Source organism: Dermochelys coriacea, chromosome 22 (assembly GCF_009764565.3).
Source record: "Dermochelys coriacea isolate rDerCor1 chromosome 22, rDerCor1.pri.v4, whole genome shotgun sequence".
Lineage (NCBI taxonomy): Eukaryota > Metazoa > Chordata > Testudines > Dermochelyidae > Dermochelys > Dermochelys coriacea.
In genome coordinates this window covers 13,717,592-13,731,496 of record NC_050089.1, presented here as the reverse complement: position 1 = coordinate 13,731,496, position 13,905 = coordinate 13,717,592, and the positions used below count along the sequence as shown (strand labels likewise).

The 13,905-nt window shown below is 45.5% G+C and overlaps 1 protein-coding gene across 4 annotated transcripts in view; it reads right to left on the bottom strand.

The window, feature by feature from the left end:
* Positions 1-13,905, bottom strand: part of BCO2 (beta-carotene oxygenase 2) — a 91,758-nt gene that overhangs the window by 15,205 nt on the left and 62,648 nt on the right. For all 4 annotated transcript variants that reach the window (XM_038380550.2, XM_038380553.2, XM_043501061.1 and 1 more), the window contains 3 exons: positions 9,113-9,317; positions 6,343-6,554; positions 3,061-3,176 (listed from right to left, as the gene is read on the bottom strand). In XM_038380550.2, the coding sequence (XP_038236478.1) occupies positions 3,061-3,176; positions 6,343-6,554; positions 9,113-9,317 (533 nt within the window). The remainder of the gene's footprint in view (positions 1-3,060; positions 3,177-6,342; positions 6,555-9,112; positions 9,318-13,905) is intronic.

The following is a 13,905-nucleotide window of genomic DNA, read 5'->3' as shown; positions in this document are numbered from 1 at the left end:
ATTATATCAAAACAATATAATATCGGGCAGTTAAAAAGGTGCCCCTCCTAATAGTACCCACCATCACCAGATAAGCAAGGAATCTCTTTAAGAAGTTTTAAGAAAACTTTGCTTGATAGCATTCTCTCTGGCAAGGAATCACTTATCAACAGTTGTGATTGTGAAATCAATACTTCTATTGTATTGTCTTTATGTATTGTCCCTACTTCTCTATTGTTTATCTGTATTGTCTCTGTCTTGTTCTTTGATTGTTTCTGTTTGATTGTTGCATAACTAATTTTGTAAGATTTAAGTCAACTAAGGTGGTAGAGTATGATCGGATAAAGAATTATTTCGCAATATATTAAGACTGATCAAAGAATTATTTTGTAATACTTCAGTAAAAATGACTGGTGAAGGTACAGCTAAGCAGGACTCAAGTTTCACTATATAAACTGGGATCCAAAAGAAAGTTCTTTGGAACGAACTCCAGGACACAGCCCCAAGATCAGAGCTGCCAGACCTCAATACCCTGCCAATCTATGCAGAAGCTGGAGTCCCCAGATGACCTGATCCTGACTGGCCAGCAGGAACAGTTCATCTGCCTTGTTGGGAGTGGTGAGAATTGTATGCTTAGTGTGTGCATTCTGTTTTGGTGACTGTTAATAAATAGAGGTTAAGGATATTACTGTGTAAGGCTCTTTCAGTGGTAAAAGACCCCATAAACCCACAAAAAATTATGCCCTGAGCCCTAGGAACTGGGTACGTGTAGGTGCCTTTCCGCTGAAGCCCTAGGAACAGGGAAAAGGTCAGGGTACCTAAATTAACCGGGTTATACCTTGAGCCCTAGGAACTGGGTAAAGTTGCGTGTCCTAGTGTGCAGGTAACACTATAATTTATAAAGCAATAGTACCCGGGCACTACTCAAGGCCCAGGGCATGTGAAGGAGGGTGGTCCAGTGGTCAGGACACTAGTTGAGGACTTGGGAAACATGGATTCAAGTCCCTGCTCTTCCAGAGACATCCTGTGGGACCTTAGCCTCTCGTGCCTCAGTTCCCTATCTGTAAATTGAAGATAAAAGCACTCACAGGGATGATGTTTGGATTAAACCTTAAAGAATGTGGGGTGCGTCAATACCCCAGTAATGGGGCCATATAAGTACCTAAGATAAAGATGGCCCCATTGTGCTAGGTGTGTCCAGGCATGCAATTAACAGACAGTCTCTGTCCCAAATCTATCAGTTCTATTGCAAGCAGACAGACATTTGGTAACTGGTGTGTTTTCTTCAAACACCAATACAGGCTATGCAAAGATGCAACAGAGTTTAATATCATTATCTACAACTAAAGATTTTCTGGGTAGCAAATGTTGTAGCAAAGGTCCCATGCACAGCTTCATTATAATTCTATCTTCATGTGCTCATAAGTGTTCAGAATTCTCCTTTGTGGCTGCAACTTTCTATGCTTAGACTTAGTCAAAAGGTGAATCTCTTAGGGAGAAAGTCTGATGGAAATCACTTCAGGCACTGAAATGCCCAAGTGTGAAAAATACACTTCTCAGCCAAGATTTTCAGAAAGTGCTGAGTGTTCACCCTCTGAAAATCAGGCTCTTTAAGGTGTCTTGAGTTAGGCACCCAAACATTCAGGGCGCCAACTTATTAGCCACTTTTGAAAATATTAGTCCACCTCTTTAAAAATGGCTGATGAGAATTTGTATGTCCGGGTGTCTCCACTTGGCTGAACTTTACCACTGAAACCACCCCTGTGGCATCTCTCCACTGGGTAATAGTCCCTGGCAAAGTTTGAAATAGGTATTATGCAACCACCAAAACCAACTTTGTTCAACACATGCAGCACGAAATGGCTGCTAAGCTTAGAATTTCCATATGGCTTGCAACTATGGCACACAGTGAATACACCAGAGCTCTAACAGAATGTTGGGTAGGTGTGTCTTTGTGCTGCTGTTCCGCCACAAAGGAGAGTTTGCCTTGCTCCCAGCTCTGTGCAGCTGTAAACTGTCCCAGTAAAAGCAGCAGCAGTTTTTAATTGGTTTCTCCTGTTCTCTCCTTCCTTGTGTTTTCCCCCCTCTTTTCTATTTTCTCAAAAAGCCTATGAAATTAACATGCCAACTAAATCTTATATGAATAGAGCACTAAGGTTAGAAATGTAGGCCATGATTCTGCAAGCTGTTCCAGGCAGGCAAATCCCTGCATTCTTGCAGAACCCCCTGGAGTTAATGCAGCTGTGCACAGAGCAATTTGCAAGATCAGGGCTTTAATCTGATGTATATGCCACAAAATGGCAGAAGACAGCAGACAGCTTAATCTGAAATGCAACAGCATATTCGGTGACAGGCAATTGAACAGCATGTAGGCTAGTGCGCAGGATGAACACAATGGGGAGGTGGGGTTAGCCAAGAATTCAAGGAGGATGCCGGGGTAGGGCTGTCTTGGAGTTGGGACAGGTTGAAGGAGATGAAGGGAGCAGATTGGGTGGGACCATGCGGTAGGGCAGAGCATAGGCAGGAGTGGAATTCTGAAAGAGTATTAACATCTATAACCTTGATGTTACATGGGTGTATATTTTTGCATTTCCGTACATTGGAATCACCAGACAAGACCAGATCCAGCACTTCATGGACAGTGACCAAGTTACGAGGGACCCTGCTCTACCCTTGGTTGCAAATATAACTGACCTGAGGAGTCCTCAAGTCTAACCCTGCCTGCTGCCAATGGCTGTGACTGGACCTCAAGAATGGCAGCTGCTTTACTGTTCACCTCAATCCTGCAATGCCCTCCAGCACATGCACCACAGAGGGATCTTTAAGGCCATGGGGTGACTGGCAGTGACTGTAGATTTCCTGGCAATTCCAGTATCTGCCACAGAGAAGTCATTTTTGCCAGGAGAAAGAGGTACAGAGGATCTTAACAACAGCCATGGATTCTTACCAGTGCAGGTTGGACACAAAGACCAAGAGGGTCTTTGGTAATTGTCCCCATTAGCTGCCAAGGCCATCCTGGGAACAGTGTGACATGATTCCCCCACGCCAGGTGCTAAACCTGTCATCCCACCCACTCTTTACCTTCTCCTTGGTTTCCAGGGTTTCTGGATCCACTTTCTGCATGAAGTTGGTCTCGGTGCTGACATAATAGTCTCCCTTGTACACCACGTAGTTCACATTGGAGTTATCCGTTGGCCCTGAAACAAAATCCCAGAGTAATGCAGATGCATTAAGTTCACATCTCACTACAGCAAGTTAGGCATATTTAAACAATAAACCAGTTTTCCTAATGACACAAATCCCTTTCAGGACAGACAGGACAGATTAAAACCATCTGGCCAGCAGTACCTGGTTACTTGACAGCCTTAGAGTATGAGTGCACCTCACCCTGCTATGTCTGCACTGCACAGTTGACTCAGTCTGAGCACCTGAGCCCAGGTGTGAGCCTCCCCGCTGCAAAGTCCTACTCACATTACACTGTCCTCCTTGTTTCTGCACTCACCTGTCTCTCTCTGCAGGCCTACAGCAAGGTTTTATACATAATACTTAGTCCTGCCTTGAGTGCAGGGGACCGGACTAGATGACCTCTCGAGGTCCCTTCCAGTTCTATGATTCTATGGTTTTCTTTCTTTTCTATCTCAGTGATCTATAGTAGCACACAGGTGAGTTCATGCCAAAGAAAAGACTTGTTTTTAATGCAAACCAAAGAAATCTGATCCCTTTTGGTTCAGGTTCTACTAAGTCATTGTGCAGGCTCATTTCAGTTTCTTGCAACTAAAGGAAACTAATGGTATTACAAACGGAATCATGCAGACCTGAGGGAAAGGCAACCCCTGGCGAGTGCTGCGATATCCTTTATTATAAGGCCAGACAACCAGTTGCCAGTATTATCAGAAAGCATGAGCAGAGAACCCAGATTGCACTCTGTACAGAAGGCCAGGTCAGCAATGTAAAAAGCAGAAGCAGGCCCCATAGAGGGACAATGCAATTCAAAGGGAATGCAAGGGGCATCACTTGGGACATTAATTGGACTGGACAAAATAACAGGAAATGTACAAAAGGGGATTATCTGGCACTGACTTCTAGCAGGAGTGCAAGGGGAATTGATTGGAGGAGACCTGGGAGGCAATTTCCCTCTCTTAACTTCACTAGGGTCTTGTCTACACTACAGAAGAAATCAGTTTGTAACTGAACTGGATGCATTGAAACAGTTTAAGATAAACATTTCAGCACCAACATGTGAAATGGATTTGTTTCACCCTGCACTCACGCTAGAGTGTCCTAAACCATTTCAGCTGCAACGGCCTCTGGATATCTAGCCTACAATTCCTAGCTCAGCTCCTGGACACATTCTAGATTGCAGAAAGCTATCAAAATGAACCAGTGGCTCTTTGACTGGTTATTAAACCCACTGACAGATGGCCTGTTCTAATTATTTATTTGACCAGTTAGGGCAGTTCTAGGTAGAGACACAAGTGTTCTACAAATGTTCTAGAGCGGTGGTTCTCAAACCAGGGCTGCCGCTTGTTCAGGGACAGCCCCTGGCAGGCCGGGCCGGTTTGTTTAACTGCCGTGTCTGCAGGTTCAGCTGATTGCGGCTCCCACTGGCCACGGTTCGCCGCTCCAGGCCAATGGGGGCTGCGGAAAGCGGCACGGGCCAAGGGATATGCTGGCCGCCCTTCCTGCAGCCCCCATTGGCCTGGAGTGGGGGACCGCAGCCAGTGGGAGCCGCGATTGGCCAAACCTCCAGACGTAGCAGGTAAACAAACCAGCCCAGCCCACCAGGGGCTTTCCCTGAACAAGCAGTGGCCCTAGTTTGAGAAACACTGTTCTAGAGGCTTTAGCCAATTTAATCTCCCAAGTGTAGACCAAACCAAAGGAGCAGTCAGTGGGCCCTGACTGATTTGCAGGGAAGGAATGGGATGCAGGCTGAGCTGCGTTTGCTGGTTTCCTACAGGTAGCTTCGCCCTCTTCTGTGCTTCACTCAGGAGATGTTAACTATATTTCCTTCAAATGTACCTGAAGCGAATCCTGTGAGTCACCATCCACAAATAACCTGGTTCTACCTAAGCAAACAATACATTATAAATTATTAAGGCTATGATTTTGTCATGGATATTTTTAGTAAAAGTCATGAACAGGTCACAGGCAATGAACAAAAATTCACGGAAGACGTGACCTGTCACTAACTTTTACTAAAAGTTATCCCTGATAAAATGGGGAGAGAGGAGGGTCCAGCAGTGGGGGCTGGGGAGCTCCAGGGAATCCCCTACCACCCACGGGGGCTGGGGAGCTCCAGGGAATTCCCCCGCCACCCTGCAGGACTGGGAGCTGGTGGGGGCCAGCTGAGAGCTGGGACTGTCCTCCAGGGCTGTGGCAGCTGGGCTGCTACGGGGCCCCAATGTCACGGAGGTCACAGAATCTGTGACTTCCATTACATCCGTGACATACTTGTAGCCTTGACTATAATCCTACAGCTAATGGTACTTCCACTTCTGTGTCCTCTCCTCACCCATATCACCCTCCCACCCCTTACTGCAGGAAGGAAAGGAATAGCCTACATACCCTAAAAGCTTAGCAAGGTGTGGGGCTTTCAAGACAGGTTTGTATTAAAAAGAACGGCAGATTGTAAGATGCTCATTACAGCACCCTACAGGGTGTTCCTTGTGAGAGGAGGTGCAGAATTTACACAAACCCTGGAACAAGGTGAATCAAATTTTGTAACAAACCCAAAAGTTAAGTAAATGGCATCAAAGGGACCAATGACGAGAAATGCTGAGCTACCCAGGGCTCCTGTCAACTTCACCTGGAGCTCTGGGATCCCCCAGCACCTCTGGAGACCAGGCCCAAGGTGCACAAACATTTTAGTAAAAAGAAAAGGAGTACTTGTGGCACCTTAGAGACTAACAAATTTATTTGAGCATAAGCTTTTGTGAGCGACAGCTCACTTCATCGGATGCATCCGATGAAGTGAGCTGTCGCTCACGAAAGCTTATGCTCAAATAAATTTGTTAGTCTCTAAGGTGCCACAAGTACTCCTTTTCTTTTTGTGAATACAGACTAACACAGCTGTTACTCTGAAACATTTTAGTGAGCTACATTTCTGATTTTGGGTGGAAACAACATGGGGGGGGAAGGGGAGCCAAAATCCCAAGTTAAGTGTGTCTGTTTCAGCTGAGTTTGGCTTGGAGTTGTTTCTGTGGGGATCACCCCTCTGAAGAAACATGACCACTCAAAGCAAAACCACTAAAACTTCCACACAGCTCCCTTCAAACCTAAAAACTGTTCCTCCAAGCAAATATCACCCACTTGGGATGCATACCACCTCCAAAAACATTGCTTTTAACTAAGGAACATACTTACGTGGCATCTCAAACCATGAAATGAAGCGACCAAAGATGCTCTTGCATGGGTCCGGCACAGCCAGGGTTCCAAACTCCGAGACCACGATCCGATTGTGCTGGCTGTTAGTCACATAGGAATCACTCTGCAGGAACTTGCTCTTGTAAGTCACGATGCCATTTTCCAGTTGGAACTGATGCAGCAGGGCCATGCCATCAAACCAATGGTTAAATCTTCCAGCCGAGCAGAGAAACAAAATCACAGCAAGAAGGATCAGCGCAGTGCCGCATCCTCCCACGCCTTCTCCTAAGACCCTGGTTTTTGTTATTATCTGCGCTATAATCTGAGAACCAGATCCTACAAACACTTTTATCATGAAACAACTTTGTGTGTGTGTGTGTGTGTGTGTGTGTGTGTGCGCGCGTGTATATAAGAGAGCACGAACACAATGGAAAAACTCAGACACGCAGCTACTCATGTGCCTACATGTCTGCAGGCTCAGGGTCCAAGTTTAGAGACAGGCTCAAATTCTCAAAAGCATCTAGGGGTTAGTCTACACAGCAAGCTACAGCAAGTCTCGGACCCCAGGTGCTAAAAATAGCTGTATAGACATTTGGGCTCAGGCTGGAGCTCAGACTCTAAAGCCTGGAGGGAGGAGGAGGGGCTTCAGAGCCCAAGCCCAAACATCTACCCAGCTGTTTTTAGAATGTATTAGCAGCAGTATTGTAAGCAAGACACAAGAAGTAATTCTTCCTCTCTACTCCACGCTGATTAGGCCTCAACTGGAGTATTGTGTCCAGTTCTGGGTGGCTCATTTCAGGAAAGATGTCGACAAATTGGAGAAGGTCCAGAGAAGAGCAACAAAAATGATTAAAGGTCTAGAAAACATGACGTATGAGGAAAGATTGAAAAAATTGGGTTTGTTTAGTCTGGAAAAGAGAAGACTGAGAGGCGACATGATAACAGTTTTCAAGTACATAAAAAATTGATACAAGGAGGAGGAAGGAAAATTGTTCTTTTTTACCGCTGAGGATAGGACAAGAAGCAATGGGCTTAAATTGCAGGAAAGGAGGTTTAAATTGGACATTAGGAAAAACTTCCTAACTGTCAGGGTTGTTAAGCACTGGAATAAATTGCCCAGGGAGGTTGTGGAAACTCCCTCATTGGAGATTTTTAAGAGCAGGTTGGACAAACACCTGTCAGGGATGGTCTAGATAAGACTTAGTCCTGCCATGAGTACAGGGGACTGGACTACATGACCTCTCGAGGTCCCTTCCAGTCCTATGATTCTGTGAAGCATAACAAGCCCTATGAGTCTGGCTGTAGACCCAGACTCTGAGATTTGCTGCCACAGGCTGCTGCTTGCAGTACAGATGTACCCTACGGGTAAGTCTGCACTGGAATAAAAGACCTGCAGCATGGCCATGGCTCTCCTGGATCAGCTGACTCGGGCTCGCAGTGGTTGGGCTGCGGGACTAAAAATTGCCGCGTAGACCTTTGGGTTTGGGCTGGAACCCGGACTCTGTGGCCCTCCCCATACGTGGATCCCGGAGCTCAGGCTCCAGCATAAGCCCAAATGTCTGTGCAGCAATTTTACAGCCCTGCAGCCTAAGCCCAATGAGCCCAAGTCAGCTGACCTGGGCTAGCCACGGGTGTTTAATTGCTGTGTAGATGTGCCCTAAGTGGCTTAAGTGTCTAAGTATCATTTCCAAAAGTGACTTTCGGCACCTAGAAGCCTGAGTTCCATTCACTTTCAATGACTCAACCTCCTAAGTGCTTAAGTCTCTTTTGAAAATGGGCCTTAGTGCTTTTGAGAATGTTACCCACAAGCTTTCATGGACTGAAACTATGTTGTTCTACAAAGCCCCTGCATGCTTATGGTGCTGCAGAAATAGAACACAAATTAGGGCTTGTCTTCACTAACACTTAGTGCATGGCAAGATGGGGTATAAATCTATCCTCACAAGCCTGTTGTGAGCTGAATGTCTAACCAGTCCCTAGTATGCTTTGGTCTACTCCTGTTTTGTTATTTAAAGCCCCTTGAGCAAGTAACAATCTGGGAGCAATGGGCCAAACTACAGCACTTTGCAGAATTCCGTCCCCTCCACAGAGGAGAAGATGTCCTGCAAGGCCTTTTGAAGACCAGTTTTTCAGAGGTAGAATATCAGGTGTGCTGATCTCCATCAGCCACTCTTGCTCCCATCCAGCCAATGTGAAGATGAGCCAGCTCTGTGGGTTTACTTGAGTGACAGACCATCAGTCAAACACTGGCTTGGGTTCTAACTTGTTAAAAATATAGATCTACATTTTTTTGTTTTGAAATGAAAGAACACCAACCAGTGTGAGGGCTGGGTTTGTTTTATAGCCACATAAACATCTTAGTGTAATCAGGATGGCAAATCATGCCTGGGACTGCAGGGTGGGCGTTGGAAGTGGCTGTTACAGACATAGCGCTGGGAGTCAGGATGCCAGGGTTTCATCCCCACTTTGTTAGCTCATGTTGTGGCCTTCCACTGGTAACAGCCTCCTTTAAACTGTGGAAAAACACCTTCCTACTTCCCAGGGAGGTCACGAGGACTAATGAATCCGGCTAGTAAAGGTGCTGAAAGCTTCTAGATGAGAGAAGAGTTTGTATTAGAAGAATGGGATCTACAAGCATTTCCTCATGGTCACACACCTTCAGAGCTAAGGAAGGCCCCTAATGGTTGTGATGCATTTGTGAAGGTGCCTTCTAGGTTTGACCAACCCCCAGCCTGGAATCATTAGAAAGTACAATCAAATCTGGGCTTACTTCTCCTCTCCAAACTCAAACTTCCCAGGCCCATTCCTTAGCAGGCTGCCATTGAGCCACTTTGGAATGTGCCCTTTGACCTTTGTCAGGATGGGCTGAGGAGTCTCTTCCACACTTCTCATTAGTGGCGAGATGCATTGCAAACCCTTCCGGTTGCTGAAGGTGAGCGGCTCCTGTTGTGGGCTCGGCAGAAAGTCCTTTAGAACTGCGAAGAACCACAAGAAGTTAGAAGACAGCAAGTGACTAAGGCCCTTAGTGCTAAAGGCTACAGACTGACAGCCACCAGCCTAGATATCTGCAAGTCGGGCTTGGAGTTCCATGACAAAAGCATCCTGCAAATAACCAAAATGCAACCGATGTTCAAAATAAAACTCTGCTTCTAGAGTGTCTGTTACAGCCAAAGGGAGCTGAAAATTCAGTGCATTAAACCTTACCATGATTAATCCAGCACAGACATCTGCAAGGTGCTTTTGTATGTTGCAGAGAGGGAGGAAATGAACTTTTCAGGAAGACTAAGCTAATATAATTTATTTGAACGTGTAACAACAGTAAGTGAGACAGACATTTGCTATGACCACCTAGAGACAGAGACTATAACATGCCCAGAAATAAATATGTTGCAACCTAAATAGAGAGAACACAAAGTGGTGTTTATAGATTCCCCAGCAAACCTCATGCTGAACTCCTCCAAAGGCTCCGCTCTTCCACCAACACCAGTGCAAGAGGATCTATTACAGAGTCTATGCAGGCACCTAGGTCTCCCCATTGAGTGATGGTCCATTGTACTACCAGGTGGGCTGGGCACAATGCAGGTACGGAAAGCAGTACAGAGGAGCCATTCTAGCACTACTACAGACCAGACCCAGGCTCAGCCAGCCTGGGAGCAGTGTGCAGGGAACATGTTCAGTCCCGGGGGTTTCCAATCAGTCGTGGGAGGTGATGCATCGGTGCAGGGCAGTATTTCTCAGTCAAGCTGTCAAGGCTTCATTATCAAATGTATTTTTCTGTTCACCTAGATACCTTGGTGATGGGTGATTAGAAATGCAGAGGAGACCGGACACAGGGGAACATTTTTGTACAGCTTGTTACTTAGTTAACTGGCTCCCATGGCCCCAGGGTGGCTCTGAACACGCACTGTAGAGGCATAAAAAGCAGGAACATAACCCGAAAGAGAGCAAGATCACTATGTTCATGCCCTAGGGGATACATGCATCTTGTCAGAGATGCAACAAGTCAGATGTCACACATGACTCAGCAGGTGGGGCGAGGGCACATCTGAGTATCTGCCGGGGACCTGTCCCTCCTTCAAAGTAGGTTAGTCACATCTGGGCAAAAGGCATTTTAGTCCCCTAACAGTCATGCCTGCTACTTGCTTTTGGAAACCAAGGATTAGCTTTGTTTGTAAAAAATAAAACAAACTCTCTGTATGGGTGCTGACTGGGATATGGGATTGGTCACCTCCATAAAAGTCACCATTAGAACAAACAGCTTCTCTGTTTTTCTGTCATGCAAGATCCCTTTTTAATCGTGGCACCAGCAAATCACCTGCTAGGCGGAAAGTTCCCTGTGCTACAACAACTGTAGAACAAAGGTCAGTTCATTGCAGGAGCTTCTGCATCTTAGCAGCTTTCTCCTCTATTTTACAGATCGCATTCTTTCCCCCTTTTGTGGCATTGTTCTCTCTTAAGACTCCTGTTTCTTACCCGCTCTGAGAGCCAGACAGCTTCCCCTCCACTGGAGTGATGCCCATGTACAGGATTAGATGTTCTGTATTCCAAGTGCAAAATCTTGACGTGGGAGTGGGAGTGACCAACTCTCCAGAAGGGGCCTGATTGCACAGCATTAGCATACACCTTTCCGATCCCTGAGGTGGAAGCAGCCAGCCCCATGCCTATGTATTACAGCATCAGAGCTGAACAGCGAATAAAACCTGCTGCAACAATTCTCTTTTCTCAAGATATTTCTATTATACCTGTCACTGTCATATCTGAGCCTTAATTTTTACACCAACCCATATAAGTGGTTTTGCCATAGACCCAAATTCTCTCTCCTCCCATTACTTCCAGTAAAGTATTTTTTAAAGAGTGCCTGATTGCAACATCTTACACCGTAAAGACAACAGTTAGTGTCATGCACAGCAACAGAGAACAAGCTGAACAGATGCCTGGAATGAGATGGACTGTCCTCCAGCTGAAGTCTTTAAATCAAGACCAGACACCTTTCTAAAAGATCCAGTTCCCTTCAACCAGAAGGTATTGTGCTGGATGCAGGAACAGAAACTCTTCAGCCTGCATTATGCAGAAGGACAGAATGGATGATCACAATGGTTTCCTCTGGCTAGGAACTATATATACAAAAAGATGGGGTTTAAATTAGCTGTTATGACTCAAGAACAAGATCTTGGAGTCATTGTGGATAGTTCTTTGAAAACAACCACTCAATGTGCAGCAGAGGCCAAGCAAAGCTAACAGAACATTAGGAACCATTAAAAAAGGGATAGATAATAAAACAGAAAATATCATAATGCCACTATATAAATCCATGTATGCCAGCACCTTGAATACTGCGGGCAGTTCTTGTCATCCCATCTCAAAAAAGATATATTAGAATTGGAAAAAGTACAGAGAAGGGCAACAAAAATTATCAGGAGTATGGAATAGTTTCCATACTAGGAGAGATTAAAAAGACTGGGACTGTTCATCTTAGAAAAGAGATGACTAAAGAGGGATATGATCGAGATCTATATACATACATATAAAAGCATGTATAGCATGAAAAAGTGAGTAGGGAAGTGTTATTTACCCTTTCATATAACACAAGAACTAGGGGTCATCCAATGAAATTAATAGGCAGCAGATTCAAAACAAACAAAAGGAAGTACTTCTTCACAAAATACAGTCAACCTGTGGAATTCATTGCCATGGGCTATAGTGAAGTCCAAAAGTATAACTGGGTTCAAAAAAGAATTAGATGAGTTCACGGAGGATAGATCCATCAATGGCTCCTTGCCAAGATGGTCAGAGACACAACCCCATGCTCCAGGTGTCCCTAAACCTCCAACTACCAGAAGCTGGGACTAGACCACAGGGGATGGATAACTCCAAATTGTCCTGTTCTGTTTATTCACTCAGAGGCATCTGGCAATGGTCAGTCAGAACACAGGCTACTGGTCTAGTTGGACCATTGGTCTGACCCAGTATGGCCATTCTTATGTTCTTAAAATCTGCAAATCTGGTCTACGCTCAAAAATTGCTCACTGCTAACAATGGATGTCAGTCACAAGTTCAGCAGCACAGTTTAACAACTAGCAGAGTTTGACTAGCAAGTCAAACCATGGACAACAGTGCTGTTATGTTCACAGCACACAGAGAATTAGATAAGCACATAAATACCCTTGGTGAAAGGTTGCAACATAACACCATTTCATTTCTTCGAATTCAGAACAATAACACACAAGAACCCCAAAACAGAGAGAGAAAAAACAGGCTACTCTCTACAGCAGTGAGATAAAGCTCACCCTATCTTGCTTTAAATTGGCTCTTTTCAGATTGATACCAATTGCACTGACTGCAAGCAGAACCAGAAACCTCCAGCCCCACTGTCAAGTGATAGTTTGCAACTCCCCACATTCCTCAGTCCAGCACAAGTGTTGTTTCAGACACCTGTGATTAAAACTTAATCCACGCAGGGGTTAACCAAGGGTTTCCAGAATCACGCTGAAAAATTTAGACTGGTGTACCTTTGCTGTTCGACTGCACCTGAGCCCAGTGCTGGCACCCATTGTCAGCAATGGGTAGTTCTTCCTCATATAGACCACAATAGAGTGGACTGAGGTCTTGATAGGTTCATAGTATTATATTTTTTAGTCTATGGTAACCCCCACAATGTACTGGGTGCTTTCCTGACATTCAAGAAGGGACAGTCCCTGTCCCCAGGAGCTTACAATTACACGCAGTAGAAAGAGGTATGGGGAAAGGGAACCTTACAGAGGAAAGAGACGTTGCTTAGTGTACATTGACAAGGAGGCTATTCTGTGCGAAGGGGCAGTTGGGGAAAGCAGACAAAGGGAGCAGCCGGAACAGAAACTTGGGCAGAGCACAAGGAGCTGGGCACGTAGGAGGAGATGAGGAAATGCAGTTATTCGTAAAGTGCTTTGAAGACATAAAATGACAAGCAGAGCTTTTCTTGGGCTTTTGAGATGCAGCTGGGCCAAGCCCTGAAAGGGAGGAACTGCAAAGATATGATGCAGGAGAGTGGAAGTCAGCAGAGCAACAGAGAAAGGCGGCAACAGGAGGGACCCTGCCAGGAGAGCCCACATGGGCTGCAGCAGGGTTGCAAGTTGTGCACACCCCTGGCTAACTGAGCCACATATACAGCCTGTCAGGGGGTGTTGTGTCTTTTGCTCTTTACCCAACAAATGTAATATGAAGGAACTAGATGAGCACAGTTGTGGGGGTGGGGGAGGGTCTAAGTAACCATGCTTACTATGTAGAGTGAACATGCCAGGCCTAGCTCCATACACACAGGGACTGGGTGGCTTCTGAAACATAAGAAACAGTCAGGGATACTAGAGAGTTCACAAACTATTTTAAGGGATACTATCCAATTCTTCTACACTACAGGGGGAATCTTTGCTCCCCGGGGACTTTAGAACTGTCTCTGATCCTTTGCCTTGCAGAAAGAGCTGAAAACATGACCAATATAAACCAGCTGCTGAGACTGGACTGGGCTCCACATTTGGAGCACGAATGGGCAGATTTTACTTAGGGAATATCATGTGCATTACAGACTGA